Here is a 20,261-nt window from a genome sequence, read left to right as displayed (position 1 = left end):
TATATATCACAAAAAGGTAAATTTTTGGTATGATATGGATACAATTAATGCAATACAACAATTTATATATTTTATTTCATTTTTTCTACAACTTTAAAATTGGAATAAATTTAGGGATTTGGGAAAGTGGCATGAGTGTAAATAAATTGTATTAATAGGTCAATAGTGTTCCAATGTGGCTGCATATTTTAAATTTTGGCTTTTATTGAATGTTTATATGTAGATGAGTTTTTATCTAGGAATCATGAGTTGTAAGGGCCAAAATCTAAAACATCCTTTAAAAAATTGGAAAGGAAAGTGTATTACACCATAAATGCTCAATCACAAGAAAATTTAATTTTCAGTTAATCAATTACCAGAAATTGAGGATTATTAACAACAACAAAATTCACTTGAATTCACTTGAGTATATACCTTGCCGAAAGAAACAATCCTTATTTATTGGATATACGTAGGGATGAGCAAATACCTATTGGTTATGGGTAACCACGGTTACCCGTCCATTTAAATTAAACGGTTACGGTTATGGGTATAACCATTTACCCGCGAAATTTAAATGGGCGGTTATGGGTATTAACCGCGGTTATAAATGGGTAACCGTGTACCCATTTATTTTATATATGTAAAACTAACACAAACCATGTTCTTGATCCAATAATACTTAGCACCCAATAAATTAGCAAGGAATTCATCGGTCATTCTCTCAATAACACTGCTACAGGAATGATAATTCTCATCATCAAGGAATTTGCCAAATTAATTTAAATTCTTTGCGAGTAACCGTGAAATTGACAGAAATGCTTTGACATAAATGTCTTCTAAACAATTTTTGTAACCCAATAATACTTAGCAAATATTATATTTACCTTCATTGGTAACAGTTAAAAATATCGTCCGTATATTATGTCAATTATTGGAATGATATAAGAACTTAAAAAATTAAAATACGAAAATGTATGATGAATGTACCTATAACGGTGTTTAATTGTCAAAAATAGAAAATTATGACAATTTTATTTTATTTTCAAGTTGTTAAAAAACATGTAGATGGGTGAAAAAGGGGTAATGGTAAAAAAAAAGATAAACGGGTTAAAAAGGGTAAATAGGTAAACTGGTATTAAACGGTTACGGTTAAATGGGTATGCGGTTATGGGTATGGTTAACCGTTTATAAACGGTTATGGGTATGAGTATAACCGTTTAGGCAATTACCCAATGGGTAAACGGTTATGCAAGTATGAGCATAAATGGTTATGGGTAAATAATCACGGTTACCTACCCTCCATAACCGTTGCCCGTCCCTAGATATATGGGAAAACGAATAACTTCGACATATCTTATATATATTGCCATAAAACTTGACACATATTGTTTCTTTTTATAAAAAAAATTTACCTGAAACAATTAGCGATTACCCATTGATAAGAAAAATGTTTACAACATTACAAGAAAAAAGTCAACCAATTACATCTTTTCAAATAGTTAAATGTTAAGGAAATTCTTTCAGAATGAGACTCTTTACAAATTCTCTGTTATCTCATATATTTTTTTGTATAATATATTATAATATTAGCTTGAAAATTGTGTCAAACCATAAGGTACACAAAATGAAACACAAACAAACAAATAGATTATTTGGTAGACAAAATGAAAACTCAATGAACGAGATTTAAAACGATAACAAATATAATGAGTATATGACTTTTCCAAGATAAAAAAGGTAACAAATTGGTTGCTCGATAAAAGCATGTGATTTCGGTGCAACCACACATCAATCCAGCCAAACACACCCAACACGCTGCCAATACCTTGTGGGGACTTGGTAATTGTCGTGTTTCTCTAATCTGTGATGGTGAGGGAAGAGATAAACTCATAAAAACTGAGCTAGCGAAGGACAATGTCATATGTATATTCAAACCCTACAGTCTCTCGGATTCAGTGTCCCAGCTTTTATCTTCTACACCTCCCCTCGTGATTTTTTTTTTCACATTTACTCGCCTCACATTTGGTCTCACCCCCTCTCACAAAGAATCCACGCAAAAATTAACCCCTCCCTCCTTCGACGACCTTTTTATTCTTAAAACTTGAGCTTTGGTTTTGAGGTTACGAGGATCTGAGTTGTGCTGATGTTTTAATTGATATATGTGATTTTTACAATTATTAGGTCTTTTATATCAATCTTAGTTATTCATTTTCTGTACTATCAATTTTATGTACGGTTAAAAAAAGGTTGTAAAACTTAGGCAATGTGAATTGTAATGCAGTCCCAAGTACTTATTAAATAGCTATTCAGAAATAAGATTTCGTTGGTTGTGTAAACTATGAAACATGCATAATGTAAACTTGGACTATGTTCTCTCACTAAAACTAGTTTGAGTGGGAATTATATATCATGGTTTTGATCACCACCTTTCTTATGTAACATACAGAAAACTACAATTACTTAGGTTTGAGTTCTTATCAACCATATATATATATATATATGAATACTCCAAAATTAAGACATCTACATTGAAAGAAAAGTATTACTAAAAGTACTCTAAATGGTCAAAGATCAAATATTATGTGCCAATAAATTAAATATTCTGTACCAAGATCTAAAATGCACATGCTTGTTAAGAACGACCCAGACAAGTATCGATAATGCATGCAGTGTTGCCCATGCACAGGTTGAATCTAATAGCAATTGTTTCATTAGCAGAGAATTTGTAAAGTTAACTGTACAGTAATATAAATAAGAGATGGATGTTGATGCTAACAAGCTGGAATAGCTCAGCTGGTTAGAGCGTGTGGCTGTTAACCACAAGGTCGGAGGTTCGAACCCTCCTTCTAGCGGTTTTTTGTTGTTTCTTAACCTTTTATTCTCTTGTTTTGGACCAAGTGTCAAGCCCAAGCCCGCATCACGTTCACCACAAATTCTCTCCTGTGGAGATTTAGTTAAAAATAAATAAATAAAATTGACTTGATTATCATCAGTGAAAGTTGTAAGAATATGTAGTGTTGACGTAGGCTTGGCAAACGAGTCGTGTCTGTAGTGTTCATGTCGTTTTCGTGTAACACCGATTATCTTAACGAGTCGTGTCGTGTCACACTCGTTATCTTAACGGGTCATTAACAGGTCGGGTCACTTGGGTAAAGTGACCCGACCCATTATGATCCGTTAAGAAATTTTTTTTTTCTTCTTAAATTTGCACATACCAAACATTGCCACATAAATATTACTTCAAAACATTAAAACACATTTGTCGTTTAAATAATACATCTACACTCGAAAATAAGAGCTTAATAAACAAACATGCATACACTACTAGTCTATTACAAAATATTAAATGTGCAAAATATGCAAAATGAAAGAGTTTTTGCTTTCAAGGTTGTGAAGCCTTTCTCAAAAGTTTAATTAAACCTTGCCAATGGAACTCAAAGCTTGCATGTTATTCCTTTTACAAAATCCTCAATTTTCATCAATCATCATGACATAGATTTTGTGGTCTCCATTAGTGTAAATATTTTAAATTGAAGATCAAATTCATTCATTGTATTCATATAGAGTCAAGGAGTGTAGCTGTAAAAAATCATCAAAATCGGAGTTAAAATAACCGTTAAATCGTGATTTTTAGTTCATAACTGTAAAAAAGGTTTGACCCGTTACTTGATCTCTGAATGTTTGTTTTTTGCCATTTTTGGCGTATGCGATCTTGAAGTATATACAAACATGTTTCACGGTTGGATCGTTGAAACTAGTTTCGTAGAATGTGTATCCCATCAAAACAATAGATTCACTACACTTTAGACTTTATTCATACTTTCATTAAATATAATATAAGATTTTGTGGTATCCACTAGTGTCAATAATTTAAATTGAAGATCGAATTCATTCATTGTATTCATATAGGGTCAAGGAGTGTAGCTGTAAAAAAATCATCAAAATCGGAGTTAAAATAACTGTTAAATCATGATTTTTCGTTGATAACCGTCGAAAAGTTTTGTCCCGTTACTTGATCTCTGAATGTTTGTTTTCTGCAATTTTTGGCGTATGCGATCTCGAAGTATATACAAACATGTTTGACGGTTGGATCGTTGAAACTAGTTTTGTAGAATGCGCATCCCATCAAAACAATAGATTCACTAACACTTAAGAGTTTATTCATACTTTTATTAAGTATAACATAAGATTTTGTGGTATCCACTAGTGTAAATATTTTAAATTGAAGATCAAGTTCATTCATTGTATTCGTATAGGGTCAAGAAGTGTAGCTGTTAAAAATCATCAAAATCAGAGTTAAAATAACTGTTAAATCATGATTTTTCGTTGATAATCGTCGAAATATTTTGTCTTGTTACTTGATCTCTGAATGTTTATTTTTTGCAATTTTTAGCGTATGAGATCTTAAGCATACACAAACAAGTGTGACGGTTGGATCCTTGAACTTAGTTTCGTAGAATGCATATCTCATCAAAACGATAGATTCACTAATATTTAGAGTTTATTTATACTTTCATTAAATATAATATAAGATTTTGTGGTATCCACTAGTATCAATATTTTAAATTGAAGATCGAATTCATTCATTGTATTCATATAGGGTCAAGGAGTGTAGTTGTAAAACATCATGAAAATCGGAGTTAAAATAACCGTTAAATTATGATTTTTTGTTTATAACCGTCGAAAAGTTGTGTCCTGTTACTTGATCTCTGAGTGTTTATGTTTTGCAATTTTTGGCGTATGCGATCTCAAAGTATATACAAACATGTTTGACGGTTGGATCGTTGAAACTAGTTTCGTAGAATGCGTATCCCATCAAAACAATAGATTAACTAATATTTAAGAGTTTATTCAAACTTTCATTAAGTATAACATAAGATTTTGTGGTATCCACTAGTGTAAATACTTTAAATTGAAGATCGAGTTCATTCATTGTATTCATATAGGGTCAAGGAGTGTAGTGTAAAAAATCATCAAAATCGGAGTTAAAATAACCGTTAAATCGTGATTTTGCGTTGATAACCGTCAAAAAGTTGTCCTGTTACTTGATCTCTCAATGTTTGTTTTTTGATGACGCGATCTCGAAGCATATACAAACAACTTTGACGGTTGGATCGTTGAAATTAGTTTCATAGAATTTGTATCCCATCAAGTTCAATGGTATATATATATATATATATATATTATATAGATTTAAATTTATTTATTTTGTACATGTTGATGCACAAAACCGGAGGTCTTGGAACAACGTAAATCCGACCGTGAATATGCATGAAATGTAAATAACACAAGATGTATCGTGGTTCACCCCAAGGTTTAGGCTACGTCCACACTGATTATGTATTTATCTAAGATGTGAGGGGGGTGAGGGAGAAAGATTCAGAGCTTTTGAGGGAGAGAGTGAGGTCTCTGATGGCCTAGGAATTGGCCTCTTCCAATTGTAAGGGTGAGGAGTCATTTTATAGAATAAGGGCTCCTCACTTATTACATATTTGCCCCTTCCTTTACTACATAATTACATTTAAGTCCCCTGAGTATTTGTACGAGATCTAAATACGGAGGCCCTAAGTATGGTACAAACAGTAGTCTTCCAAGTCTTCAGTCAAGAGAGTCTTTTGGCTGAAGACATGAAATTCAGTCCATGTGTGGGCCGAAGTAACTAAATGTTGTCTAGAACTAAAACTCGATATGAGGCGGTGCCCAATCTGAAATGATGCTTAACTAGAAATAGCATATGTTGCGAGGCTGCTCTGTTTGTGCCTTATGTTGCCTTGGTTGGCTCGGCTTGTGGTGTTTAAAGGTGAGGGAGTCCCTTTTATAGAATAAGGGATCGCTCCTCAATACATAAATATGGGCTAGAGTTGGTTCTCGCGGCGAGGTGATTGCTCAGTAGGCGGCGATGCTCTCTAATGATGGTGAGGGAGTCCCTTTTATAGAATAAGGGCTCGCTCCTCAATACATGATGATGGGTTAGAGTCCCCTAAGTATTTTTCATGAGGCCCAGTTGAGGCCCAATATATGGTGTATAGTGTAGTCCCCCAAGTCTTCGGTCAATAGAGTCTGTTGGCTGGAGACTTCAAATTGAATCTATGTATGGGCCGAAGTGGCGGTTGTTCAGAGGCGGTATTTGTATACCCTACACTGAAGCTTTGTAGGTGAAGCTTTGCAAGTGAAGCCTTGAAGTTGGAGCTCTGTAAATGAAGCTTTTTGAAGCTAGAGCTTTTGTAAATGAAGCTTTTGAAGCTAGAGCTCTGTAAATGAAGCTTTTGAAGCTAGAGCTTTTGTAAATGAAGCTTTTTGAAGCTAGAGCTCTATAAATGAAACTTTTAAAGCTAAAGCTTTCATAAATGAAGCTTTTGAAGCTGGAACTCTGTAAATGAAGCTTTTAAAGCTAGAGCTTTTGTAAATGAAGCTTTTGAAGCTGGTTGACATGAGTGATGCTCATGAATGTTTATGTTGATTGACATGAGTGATGCTCATGAATGTTGACATGAGTTATTCTCATGAATGTTTATGTATGATTGAATGAGTGATGCTTATGAATGTTTATGTATGATTGACATGAGTAATGCTCATGTATAATTTGAAGTACTGGGCGTACTTTTGATCACCCGGTTGGTGGTAATAGTGGCAAGTTGCCGAATAATTTTAGAGTACTGGGCATACTTTTGATCACCTGGTTGGTGCTATTTTGGGCTTATGGGTCTTCGCCCTCCACATAACATTCCAGCCAATTTATTTTGGGCTTTGCCCTTTATTTATTTATTTATTTTTTTCACCTTCTGATGGGGTTTATACAGATGTCTTCGAAAGATAAGGAAAATAAATTACATCATTCAAAAATAAGGGTTTCGATAGTTACAGATCGTTGGTGCGTACTGCGCCTACTGCGTACTGGGTTGCTTCTGTTAGTAACGTTCGTTGGCTTGGATGGTTTTTGAGATATTGGGAGTAACAGCTGCTGTCAAATCTGAATTGGAATGAGCTGGCTTGTTGGCCCATCATAATCATGGTTGTGGACTGCACCACCCCACTATGCACCCCATTAATATTATCTACTTTTGCTTTTGTTTACTTTCTGCTTTGCTCTTTTCTTTTTCTCTTTTTGCACTTTCTCTTTTTCACCTGCACAAATGTCCCTCTTTTTCTTTTATCGTCCTCGAGCTTCTACTGGGACTTCTGGTCCTCGGGGATAGAGACGTCAGTGGTGCCTCAGTCGGCGCCATAGATGACGCTGGTGGGACGGACGTGGAGGAGGATGACGGCGTCTCCGGAGTGGAGGTAGTCATATTGGTAAATCATGTAGTCATCACAAAAAAAGGTCACAGCTTCCAAGTCAAGAGTGAGAGCATTGTTAAGCCCTTCAATGATGGCCTCGAGCTCCGCCGCCTCATTGCTCAGCACGACGCCGTCAACCACCGCCTCCAGATTCTTCCTCACTTCGAATATCAGATTGTCCATTGGGTCACAGATCGCGACACCCACCCCGGCAACCACGGATTTGACATCCCTAACCATCTCCTTGCTCAACAAACCCTTGCAATACAGCCTCAAATTCTCAATCTTTTCAACTCTTTGATCTCTTTTTCTGCATCCTCAAGTTTATGGAAAAGTGCGGAATCTAACACACACCTCACTTCATTTCTCTCTCTCTCTTTCTCTCTCTTTCTCTCTCTTTCTCTTTCTCCTCCTTCTGTTTCTCTTTTCAACTTTCATCTCAGTATATCAATGGAGTCAAGCCTGTTGTCACTGCATGATCACCACCATTTCTTTCCAAGCTTGAACTTCCGAACCATCTAACAAAACCCGCGAAGATCAAACACTCGGAATCGGAATAAAAAACCCAGGGTGTTCGAAAGGTTTCTGAACCCTTGAAACGTTCCAACCCTAGAGCCCCAAAAATGGATCCCGTAAAAGCCACGAACGGGCTTTCATTCTGGGTCGGGTTCTCCGGTCATAGTGGTCACCTTCGGCTCGAGCCCCTCTCCACCATCGAAAGCTCCGACCCCGTCAAGTCTCTCCCTGATTTCATTCTGCCGCCTGTGAGTCGTGCCTTCCATTCATGGATACCTTCCGGCCTCCAAATTGAGAAAGTCAACATGGTGCAACTTTGCCCATGATCTTTTTCTCTCCTTCAGTTGTTGGTTCATTATGGGTTGCTGAGCTGAGGAGAAATGGGCTGGAAGGACAGTGCTGGAGAGTGTGGGAAAAAGTGAAAAATGAAGCGAAATGATGGAAAATGTGGTAAAGTTTTGGTCTTTGAAACTCCCATTGCTGAGAGAGAGAGAGAGAGAGAGAGAAAGAAAGATCTGAGAATTATGAAGCTTGTTCGTAACTGTTGCAGTGACGGAGAGCTGGAGCGGAAGGCATGGGTTTTGCAGTAACTGTGCAGGTGTTTGGTTTTTGGGTTTCTGCAGATTCATGGTGGATGTTATGGTGATGTTTCACGGTGGTGAGATGAAAAAAATGAAAGAGAACCGACATGATTTCTTGTGTCGTTTCCCACAGACGGCGCCAAATGTTGATGTACAAAACCGGAAGTCTTGGAACAACGTAAATCCGACCGTGAATCTACAAGAAATGTAAATAACACAAGATGTATCGTGGTTCACCCCAAGGTTTGGGCTACGTCCACACTGATATTGTATTTCTGAGAGGATTGTGAGATGGGATGTGAGGAGGCTTCAAGGCCTAGGAATTGGCCTCTTCCAATTGTGAGGGTGAGGAGTTCTTTTATAGAATAAGGGCTCCTCACTTATTACATATTTGCCCATTCATTTATTACATAATTACATTTAAGTCCCCCGAGTATTTGTACGAGATCTAAATACGGAGGCCCTAAGTATGGTACAAACAGTACATATAACACTTAAGAAATTAAATGGTATGTATATTTAAGGCAATCCAATGGTCACCAATTTTTAATATTTAATATAATATATATATATATATATATAATTATTATAGTTTGTAAGGGTATACAATTGTTAAATTAATATATATAATTATTATAGTATTTTTTTAGGGTTATAAGATTATAAAATTAATATTTTGCTTATCATGTATCGTGTTACCCACGTGTATACCCGAACCAACCCGTTATCTTAACAGGTGCTTATCGGGTTACCTGATAACGAACCGATTCGTTATCGTGTCGACCCGAACACCTATTAATTTCGTATTATATCGTGTCGGGTTATCGGGTCGTGTTAAGAATTGCCAGGCCTATGAAGACGTTTAAAATTTACGGGTCAACTCAAACGAGTGTGAGTTGACGCTCACATATCGTAAGGTTAACTTAAAGGATATAATAAACAACAATAGTAAGATAAACATAGGGATATATAGTGGTTCATCTACAAACAGAATTATGACCAGTGGCCCAAAGCCCTCAATTGGCATGGTGAAGCCGAAGGGCAGTATGCCCCCTCTACCCCAACTAGCCTTTATTTCTTCTTCGCTCTCTCTTTCATTATATAGGCAAAAACCCCGCTTTCCTAAGAAAGGTCAAATGAGTGGTCTCAAATAGAGGTGAAGTGACATCTTTCTATCAACCCAACAAATGTTCTTGGTCAATGTGCCTTTATGTAGTGGTTGTCTGTAAAGCACTCAAGAAGGTGATTGCATGCCTAGTCTGGTGGTCTAATTAGAGCACCTTTCTCGGGTGGTCTTGTTAAAGCATCCTGGTATAGTGGTCTAACTAGAGCACCCTGGTCTGGTGGTCTAATTAGAGTACTCTTCTCTTGTGGTCTCACTAGAGCATCTTTCTTTGGTATTCTAATTAAAGCACCCTAGTATGGTGTTCTAATTAAATCGCCCTTGTCTTGTGGTCTTAGTAAAGCATCATGGTCCGCCTAGCACTGCATACCTAGCACTCCGCCTAGCACTGGATGCCTAGCACTTCGTCTATCACTGCATACCTAACACTTTGCCTGGATGCTTAGCACATCAGAGATAGTCTATCATGTGCCAAAGAGTTGTCTCCTCTTAACTCATGAGGTCTTGGTCTTCCCTTTTTCCTTTGGGCCTTGGAGTTACCTTTTCTCCCTGGGCCTTAGTTGGGCCTTTTATTAGGCCTACATCGTTTCTAGAGGTTGTAAAGGACTATGAGTTAACACATAGAAAAATATTAGTAGTGGAGCATGTCAATTTTCAAGAGCTGAAATTGAATTTTAAAGCAAGTGCTTATTCGAGAAATATTTTATTGCTTCTTAAATTTTTATATGTAAAAGTATTGCATTTTAGGATTATTGACAATTATTATTATGTGAATACAAGTTTTATAAGACGAAACCTCAATTTTTTGAAAAATGCTAGGAAGATCACTATTTTGTACCAGTAGATGACCCTTCTTTTTCTGTTGAATCCTCAAAGTGGCGACTAACTCCACCACCAGGGTTTGTAGCCCTTCATCTTCATCCTAGGAGTAAAACTTAACCAACCCCAACCTTATGGATAAGCCTGGCAAACGGGTCGTGTATGTCGTGTTCGTATCGTTTTCGTGTAACACCTGTTATCTTAACGGGTCGTGTCGTGTCACACCCGCCCGTTATGACCCGTTAAGAAAATTATTATTTTTTCTTAAATTTGCACATACCACACATTGCCACATAAATATTACTTCAAAACATTAAAACACATTGTTGTTTAAGTACTACATCTACACTCGAAAATAAGTGCCTAATAAAAAAATAATACATACACTACTAATCTATTACAAATATTAAATGTGCAAGGATATGCAAAATGAAAAAGCTTTTGTTTTCAAGGTTGTGAAGTCTTTCTCAAAAGTTTAAACCTCAATTTACAAAATCATCAATTTACATCGATCATCATGAAATTGTATTGGAACTTTAGCTTGATCTCAGCCGATCCAATGGTCATCAATTTTTTAAATTTAATTTAATATATATATAATTATTATAGTTTTTAGGGGTATAAAATTGTTAAATAAATATATATAATTATTATAGTTTATTCAGACTTTTATTAACTAGTGTAAATATTTTAAATTGAAGATCGAATTCATTCTTTGTATTCATATAGGGTCAAGGAGTGTAGTTGTAAAAAATCATCAAAATCGGAGTTAAAATAACCGTTAAATCGTGATTTTTCGTTTTATAACCGTCGAAAAGTTTTGTCTCATTACTTTATCTCTGAATGTTTGTTTTTTGCAATTTTTGGCGTATGCGATCTCGACGTATATACAAACATGTTTGACAATTGGATCGTTGAAACTAGTTTCGTAGAATCCGTGTATCTCATCAAAACAATATATTCACTAACACTTAAAAGTTTATTCATACTTTCATTAAGTATAACATAAGTTTATCCACTAGTGTAAATATTTTAAATTGAAGATCGAATTCAATCATTGTATTCATATAGGGTCAGGGAGTATAGCTGCAAAAAATCATCAAAATCGGAGTTAAAATGACCGTTAAATCGTGATTTTTCTTTTTATAACCGTCGAAAAGTTTTATCCCGTTCCTTGATCTCTGAATGTTTGTTTTTTGCAATTTTTGGCGTATGCGATCTCGAAGTATATATAAACATGTTTGATGGTTGGATCATTGAAACTAGTTTCGTAGAATGAGTATCCCATTAAAACAATAGATTCACTAATACTTAAGAGTTTATTCATACTTTCATCAAGTATAACATAAGATTTTGTGGTATCCACTAGGGTAAATATTTTAAATTGAAGATCGAATTCATTTATTGTATTCATGTAGGGTCAAGGAGTGTAGCTGTAAAAAATCATCAAAATTGGAGTTTAAATAACCGTTAAATCGTGATTTTTCGTTTATAACCGTCGAAATGTTTTGTCCCGTTACTTTATCTCTGAATGTTTGCTTTTTGTAATTTTTGGCGTATACGATCTCGAAGTACATACAAACATGTTTGACGGTTGGATCATTGAAACTAGTTTCGTAGAATGAGTATCCCATCAAAACAATAGATTCACTAATACCTAAGAGTTTATTCATACTTTCATTAAGTATAACGTAAGATTTTGTGGTATCCACTAGTGTAAATATTTTAAATTGAAGATCGAATTAATTCATTGTATTCATATAGGGTCAAGGAGTGTAGCTGTAAAAAATCATCAAAATCGGAGTTAAAATAACTGTTAAATCGTGATTTTTCGTTTATAACCGTCGAAATGTTTTGTCCCGTTACTTTATCTCTGAATGTTTGCTTTTTGTAATTTTTGGCGTATACGATCTCCCGTTACTTTATCTCTGAATGTTTGCTTTTTGTAATTTTTGGCGTATACGATCTCGAAGTACATACAAACATGTTTGACGGTTGGATCATTGAAACTAGTTTCGTAGAATGAGTATCCCATCAAAACAATAGATTCACTAATACCTAAGAGTTTATTCATACTTTCATTAAGTATAACGTAAGATTTTGTGGTATCCACTAGTGTAAATATTTTAAATTGAAGATCGAATTAATTCATTGTATTCATATAGGGTCAAGGAGTGTAGCTGTAAAAAATCATCAAAATCGGAGTTAAAATAACTGTTAAATCGTGATTTTTCGTTTATAACCGTCGAAATGTTTTGTCCCGTTACTTTATCTCTGAATGTTTGTTTTTTGCAATTTTTGGCGTATGCGATCTCGAATATACAAATATGTTTGACGGTTGGATCATTGAAACTAGTTTAGTAGAATGAGTATCCCATCAAAACAATAGATTCACTAATACTTAAGAGTTTATTCATACTTTCATCAAGTATAACATAAGATTTTGTGGTATCTACAAATGTAAATATTTTAAATTGAAGATCGAATTCATTCATTGTATTCATATAGGGTCAAGGAGTGTAGCTGTAAAAAATCATCAAAATCAGAGTTAAAATAACCATTAAATCGTGATTTTTCGTTTATAACCGTCGAAAAGTTTTATCTCATTACTTTATCTCTGAATTTTATTTTTTTTGCAATTTTTGGCATATGCGATCTTGAAGTATATACAAACATGTTTGACGGTTGGATCATTGAAATTAGTTTCGTAGAATGAGTATCCCATCAAAACAATAGATTCACTAATACTTAAGAGTTTATTCATACTTTCATTAAGAATAACATAAGATTTTGTGGTATCCACTAGTGTAAATATTTTAAATTGAAGATCGAATTCATTCATTGTATTCATATAGGGTTAAGGAGTGTAGCTGTAAAAAATCATCAAAAGCGGAGTTAAAATAACCGTTAAATCGTGATTTTTCGTTTATAACCGTCGAAATGTTTTGTCCCGTTACTTTATCTCTGAATGTTTGTTTTTTGTAATTTTTGGCGTATGCGATCTCGAAGTATATACAAACATGTTTGACGGTTGGATCAGTGCAACTAGTTTCGTAGAATGAGTATCCCATCAAAACAATAGATTCACTAATACTTAAGAGTTTATTCATACTTTCATTAAGAATAACATAAGATTTTGTGGTATCCACTAGTGTAAATATTTTAAATTAAAGATCGAATTCATTCATTGTATTCATATAGGGTCAAGGAGTGTAGCTATAAAAAATAATCAAAATCAGAGTTAAAATAACCGTTAAATCGTGATTTTTCATTTTATAACCATCGAAAAGTTTTGGTCGGTTACTTGATCTATGAATGTTTGTTTTTTGCAATTTTTCGCTGATACGATCTCGAAGCATATACAAACAAGTTTGACGGTTGGATCGTTGAAATTAGTTTTGTAGAATTTGTATCCCATCAAGTTAAATGGTATATATATATATATATATTTATATTTATTAAGTAGATTTAAATATATTTATTTTGTACGTATAATTGACCGGTACACGGAGTAGTACATCACGTGTCATTATAAAAATAGTGGGATATGTCATATGTGTGATAAAAAGTTAATAACTTTAAAAAAAAAAAAAATTCTCACCACTTTTATTAATTTTAATTTTTCCCTCTCTTCTTTGTTTCCTTTTCAGCTTTTCTTATAATTTTCATTTTTCCCTCCTTTCTTTTTCTTTAGAGGGCAACAGCCTACCCATCTTTCCCTCTCTTTTTTTGTTTCCTTTTCAGCTTTTCTTATAATTTTCATTTTCCCTCCTTTTTTCTTCAAAGGGTGCGGCAAGAATGGAATGGAATTATGGAATCAATGGATGCTTATTAATTAATAATTATTATAGTTTTTATAAAATTTAATTTAAAATTTAATATATATATATATATATATATAATTATTATAGTTAATATTTTGGGGGTATAATTATTATAGTATATATAATTATTATAATTATTATAATTAATATATATATATATATTTATTATAGTTTTTAGGGGTATAAAATTGTTAAATTAATATATATATAATTATTATAGTATTTTTTAGGGTTATAAAATTATAAAATTAATATTCTGCTTATCGTGTATCGTGTTACCCACGTGTATATCCGAATCAACCCGTTATCTTAACAGGTGCTTATCGGGTTACCTGATAACGACCCGATTCGTTATCGTGTCGACCCAAACACCTGTTAATTTCGTGTCGTGTCGTGTCGGGTTATCGTGTCGTGTCAGGAATTGCCAGGCCTACTTATGGATCACTATAGGCAACAATTGGACACCATGAAGTTTACGACACTCGTCCACTTTCCACATAAGATAGTCATCAACAGTGGCGGATCCACAGTGGGGTCAATGGGGTCGCACGACCCCTTGGAAGCCATGGAAACAACCTTAGAGACCCATTAGAGCTACTGGTGCGACCCCTTGGAGCTGCTGGTGAGACCCCTTGGCTGCACACCAAGTGTTTGACGAAAGGTCTGAAAGAACCAAGGATGCTGTCAAGTTCAAGGTTCGGTGCTCCAAGTACCTTTACACACTTTGTGTGTTGGGATCTCCACCTCGATGTATGGTGCCCGTCGGTCCCTGTAACTTTGGTGGTAACTCGTCCACGGAGCCTTACATTGCTGCCCATCACATCATCCTTGCTCACGCCACTGCTGTGAAGCTATATAAAGAGAGATACCAGGTTATACTTATAGAAACCACCTTCATCTCTATTCAAAGTTCAAAACTCATTGAAGGAATCTTGATAAAGTTTGTTTTGAATGTCATCTTGCAGGTAGAGCAAAATGGAGAGATCGGAATCGTCCTTGCTACTAAGTATTTTAAGCCATATTCTAATTCACAGGAAGATCAAGCTGCAGCAAAGAGACTGTTTGATTTTTATCTAGGATGGTCTGTATAACCACTAATGATAACTTTGAGAAGTCCATTAATTAATTTAATTTCATTAGCAGTTGATTAATATTAGCTTCTTGTTAAATTTGCATTAGGTTTATGGGACCGTTGGTATTTGGAAATTACCCACAAAGCATGAGAGAGCTGGTGAAGGAAAGGCTGCCCACATTTTCCGCCGAAGAGAAATCTCTTGTCAGGACCTTTGAACAAGGATTTTGGAGTAGCTGGTCGCGCTATCCTACCAAGACTCGATGAAATAACGATATGCATGCCGTTTCTGTTAAAAAAAAATTGCGCGCTATGTTTATTGACCCCCCAAACATTATTTCCTGGATCCGCCACTGGTCATCAATATAGTATAAATGTGTGGTTTATTTTGATTACTCAATAAATTATAATGTGTTGTAAACATTTCTAGTTTAAGTGTGATTGTGTAAATCCTAAATTAGATTTGATTCTAGTTATCCTTTCCTATTACAACTTGTATTACTTGGGGAAAAAGGAATATCTTCTCTCCTTCTACTGCTATAAATAAAGGCACAATGTAGGAGGGATAACAACACATATTCCTCTACAATTCCACAAACACATCTCTCTTTTCTCTCTTCTCCTTGCCGCTGGCCACCCTAAATATTGTCAGATAAAATATACCACAACACATTATCAGCACGCTCATACCGCTGCGCTTAGGAATCTGATGTTGAAGAATTTTTCTACATCAAACCAGTTCATCCATATCATCACGCAATCAAGTTCTTTCAAAACAACGACTTTTAACTTGATATTTTTGCAGCCCTGATAGCATGAACATTCACCATGATGCATGACCCAACTTTACGTTTTATGAATTTTAGATCCTACATAAATTGTGTATGCCTCATAATCATAATTGTTGCAATTATGTGAATTTGATATTTACTATGAATTGAATCAAATATATTTTTGCATATGCATACTATTGAATTGCATCAAATGGAATCTGTCTTTTAATTGAATTATATATGCATATAATTGAATTGAAAAAAATAAACGAAAAATTAAAACGGGAAACCTAGGGTTCTTTCGAACCCGTGACCACCATCTTGCAAATGGGGTCTTCACGCCAATCCGAGAGCCTGCAGCTCTCCTCTTCCCCAGAAAACCCACGGAGCCAGAAGCTCCGAGTCTCAAAAACCCGACACCTTTCATGGTGTCCCTGACCATGGCATGGCTTGCAGCCACTACCTTGAACCTTTAGTTCATATTGCCGACGACCCGAAGTCGTCAATGTCGGAAATTGCACCGAAATTCACTTGAATCTCGTCGAAATTTTGTCGAAAATCTGATTTAAATTTTCTAGGGTTTGGTTAGTATAACGTTGAGATTATTTCATCTCCATTCACCTCGTTAACGACCATCATGACTCAACCCAAGTCATCACGAACGCTAGACCGTGGCATTCTTCTCCGGTGAAACGCACCCCGCACACGCTGGGGTGCCATTTTGGACCTAACCCGAGCCCTATTGGGCTCCTTCTCTTGGCCTATTTTTCCTTTGAGCTCCATGCAGTGACCCAAAAACCCTTTTTAGGCCCTCCCTGTCTTGGCCCAAATTGTTTCCTCGGCCTGATGAAAAGAAAAAAAAAAAAAATTGTTTTGGGCTCACTGCAACAGCCCTTATGTTTTCTCTCTCTGGGCTTGCCTGCAACAACCCAACCACCCCCCCTCCCGGCTGTCCCGTCCTCCCCGTAGGCCTGCAGCCTACACCTGAGTTCAAATACAACCCATTCTTGGGGCCTGGAGTGCACGACACGATTTTATTAAGCCACATGTGGCTTAGTTTTTTCTTTTGGGCCCCGAGTTTTATTCGCCTAATTATTTTAAGCCCAATGGGTTTTATATTTTTTCACCCACACTTTAATTTGGCCCAAAGTCCAAATAATCAAAATTGAATTATAATTATAAACTTAAAATTATTTCTTTGCATATTCTTGTTGCATATTTGTTTGTATATATTTGTGTATGCCTGCAAGAATATATGAACATGAAGTTTACAATTATTTTGAAAACTGAAGTTTCTTATAACCATGCCTTGTTTGAAAACCTAAAGGTTTTCATTTAAACACATCACCCATGAAAACCCGAAGTCTTTCATGCAAAATTAAACCAATTCATGTCTATTAGAACCTGGATGTTCTACTCCTATGTGAATTGATTGATTTTTCTCCATTACACTAACCACATCTTGTCCATCTATTTTGTGATAAGAACATGTCGAATTTGAACAAACTCGACGTCGTCGCTTTCGAGGTCTCTGGAAGGAACTACCTAAAGTGGGTCCAAGATGTAAAGCTCCACCTTACTGCAAAGAACTTGCATCCTGCCATTAAAGAAGCAATGGATGAGTGTGGATGCAAATTTTTGCCTTTTTCTTCTTGGACAAAATTGCACCTATAAAACAATTAACACCTTAGGTCAAGGCCAAGAGTCTCACGTGCCCACAATGAATGGGGGGCTTTGGCCGAAGAACCTTCGATGCTAAAGTTAGAATTTAGAGAGAAAAGTATTTGGAGAGTTTTTGGGAGTTTTGCAAGAGTGTGGACCTAGTCTTTCAAAGAAAATGGAGTCCTATTTATAGAGCATGGCCGGTCCTTGGATGTTTTTTGGGGGTGTAATGGTGATTAATTTAATGATTAATGGATTAATTTGGAATTAATCCATTAATTAGCCTAATTAATTTAATTTATATGCAAGGTTTTGAAGGTTATGGAATGATTTCCTTGTAGAAGATATGGAGTAAAGATGAATGAGATAAATTTGAACTTGTTACCTATTTTGGGCACTTTTGACTCGGTTGATGGATGATTCTCCACTGCTCACGTATAGGAAACCCGGTGTGTCTCGAGGGTAATTTTGTCCTCTTCACCTAAAAATCCACGTGTCGCCTCTTGATTATTTTTGACTCCACAAATGCCCCTACACCTACTGGGCTGCTCATAGGAAAGGGAAGCAGGTGTAGAGATCTTCTTGCTCTAGGACTGCTTCATATTTTGATGTAGATTCCCTCTTTAATATGAAATTAAATCCTTCTAGGAAAAGGAAATAAATTTCTCTGAAAGCCTATTTAAGTCCACCTTAAGTAGGTTGTTAAATCAACTTTGGAGAGTGATTTATTCTACCCTACAAGAGAGAGAAAGCTTAGAGGATATTTGTTTCCCCTCCTCTAGAAATCTTCTACACTTACCCATGCAAAGGACCGTCTTTCGTCGTTTTCTTCATCTTCTCTGCGCCGCACCGATGTAAAGAAAACTTAATTCTCCTTGTCTTCTTCTTAGGAGGTGTTGCCACGGGGCAGCCATCTGGGTGATGCGGCACGTCGGCTGGCAGGGGCCAGGAGTCGGCTTGTCATGGGCCAAGAAGGTGGTATGGCAGGGGCCATTGCTTGTGCTGCTCGGCTTGATTGAAGTCAATGATTTGCTCGGCATGGGCCGAGGAAGTTGCGTGGCATGGGCAACGAATTGGGCTGCCATGTCTGGGTTGCTTCGCCAAAAATGAGGAAACTGCTTGAGTTTGATATCTCAGTTGCCGTAGATAGAGCAATCAAGGATAAAGCTGCCAAGATCGAAGCTGCTGAAGATGAAGTGTCGGATGAGTGAATTGTTAAGTGCAAAATGGCTGCTGCCCCCTAACCATTTACTGCCTAGTTGATCTTCAAGCATTTGATCTTTTAAGCTATATGGTATTCTCGCACTGGAGAGCTTACCCAGATGGGTGTCAAGGAATTAGTTTACCCTTTCGCACTGAAGAGCAATTAGTTTACCCTCTCGCACTGGAGAGTAGACCCATATTAGTGTCGGAGAATTGGTTTACCCTATCACACTGGAGAGCAATTAGTTTATCCTCTCGCACTGGAGAGCAATTAGTTTATCCTCTTGCACTGAAGAGTAAACCCATATGGGTGTTGGGGAATTGGTTTACCCTCTCGCACTGGAGAGTAATTAGTTTATCCTCTCGCACTTGAGAGCAGACCCATACGGGTGTCGGGGAATTGGTTTACCCTATCGCACTAGAGAGCAATTAGTTTATCCTCTCGCCATACGGGTGTCGGGGACTTGGTTTACCCTCTCGCACTGGAGAGCAATTAGTTTATCCTCTCACACTGGAGAACATACCCATATGGGTGTTGGGAAATTGGTTTACCCTCTCACACTGGAGAGCAATTAGTTTACGCGTTGGAGAATAATTAGTTTACCCTCTCGCATTAGAGAGCAATTAGTTTATCCTTCGCACTGGAGAGCAGACCCATACGGGTGTCGGAGAATTGGTTTACCCTCTCGCACTAGAGAGCAATTAGTTTATCCTCTCACACTGGAGAGCATGGAAGTCGTTGTCGTGAATGCAGCTGAGGAAAGCTGGACTGCTGGTACAACCAAAATAATCCTTAGCCTGCGAAGTCATGTTTGGCGATCTGCTTGAGACTTCGAACTGCTTGTGGACCTCGCGTAAAGGTGCAAGTGCAGTGAGCTGCTCCCAGAAATATTGTGCCATCATTAGGTGTTTCGTCATGTGCCTTTTTGAGGCTTGGTTGGCATGAGCCACATGGCAAAGTCGGCATGGCTAGGAGCCACATGGCAAAGTCGGCATGGCTGGGAGCCATGGTGCATAATCAATGGTTACCAAGAGCCGTGGAGTAGGCAGGCGTGGTTATGAAAACAGAGATAGGGCTGGCTTGGGCCAGGTTATGTACAACAGAAGGAATTGTCTGGAGTGTTGAGAACAAGGCCTGCCCTCGATTCTTGGTAATTGGGTTGGTGTGTCCTTCTGGTACTCGTTTGCCCCCGGCATGCCATTAGACTGAGCTGATGTGTTTTGTCGGAACAGAAGAAGTCTTTATATCCGGCAATCTATATGGGGTAGTCCCGTCTGCTCGATCTTGTCATTGAAAGATGACTTGTTTATGTTGGTCATCTCTTATCAAAGCGCCTTGTCAATTGATTCGTTGTGCGAGAAATCGCGCAATCGCTCATTCAAGAGTATTTCTGCTTTTTCCTGAATTTGCCTTTGTTGGGGGTGGCA

The 20,261-nt window shown here is 36.7% G+C and overlaps 1 protein-coding gene and 1 non-coding gene across 2 annotated transcripts; both read left to right on the top strand.

Annotated features, from left to right (window-relative positions):
* The first annotated feature begins 2,760 nt into the window (after positions 1 to 2,760).
* Positions 2,761 to 2,834, top strand: TRNAN-GUU (transfer RNA asparagine (anticodon GUU)). The gene has a single exon. It is a non-coding gene; the product is annotated as a tRNA-Asn (tRNA).
* An 11,802-nt stretch (positions 2,835 to 14,636) lies between these two features.
* Positions 14,637 to 15,551, top strand: LOC139192044 (beta-glucosidase 26-like). Its single transcript, XM_070813155.1, has 3 exons — positions 14,637 to 14,995; positions 15,089 to 15,204; positions 15,303 to 15,551. Exons 1-3 carry the CDS (start codon positions 14,876 to 14,878, stop codon positions 15,460 to 15,462), a joined length of 396 nt encoding a protein of 131 aa, XP_070669256.1. The 5' UTR covers positions 14,637 to 14,875; the 3' UTR covers positions 15,463 to 15,551.
* Positions 15,552 to 20,261: the final 4,710 nt, after the last annotated feature.

The sequence above is a fragment of the Malus domestica genome, chromosome 15, assembly GCF_042453785.1.
Source record: "Malus domestica chromosome 15, GDT2T_hap1".
NCBI classification, from domain to species: Eukaryota; Viridiplantae; Streptophyta; class Magnoliopsida; order Rosales; family Rosaceae; genus Malus; species Malus domestica.
This window is presented reverse-complemented; position numbering and strand designations above follow the sequence as displayed.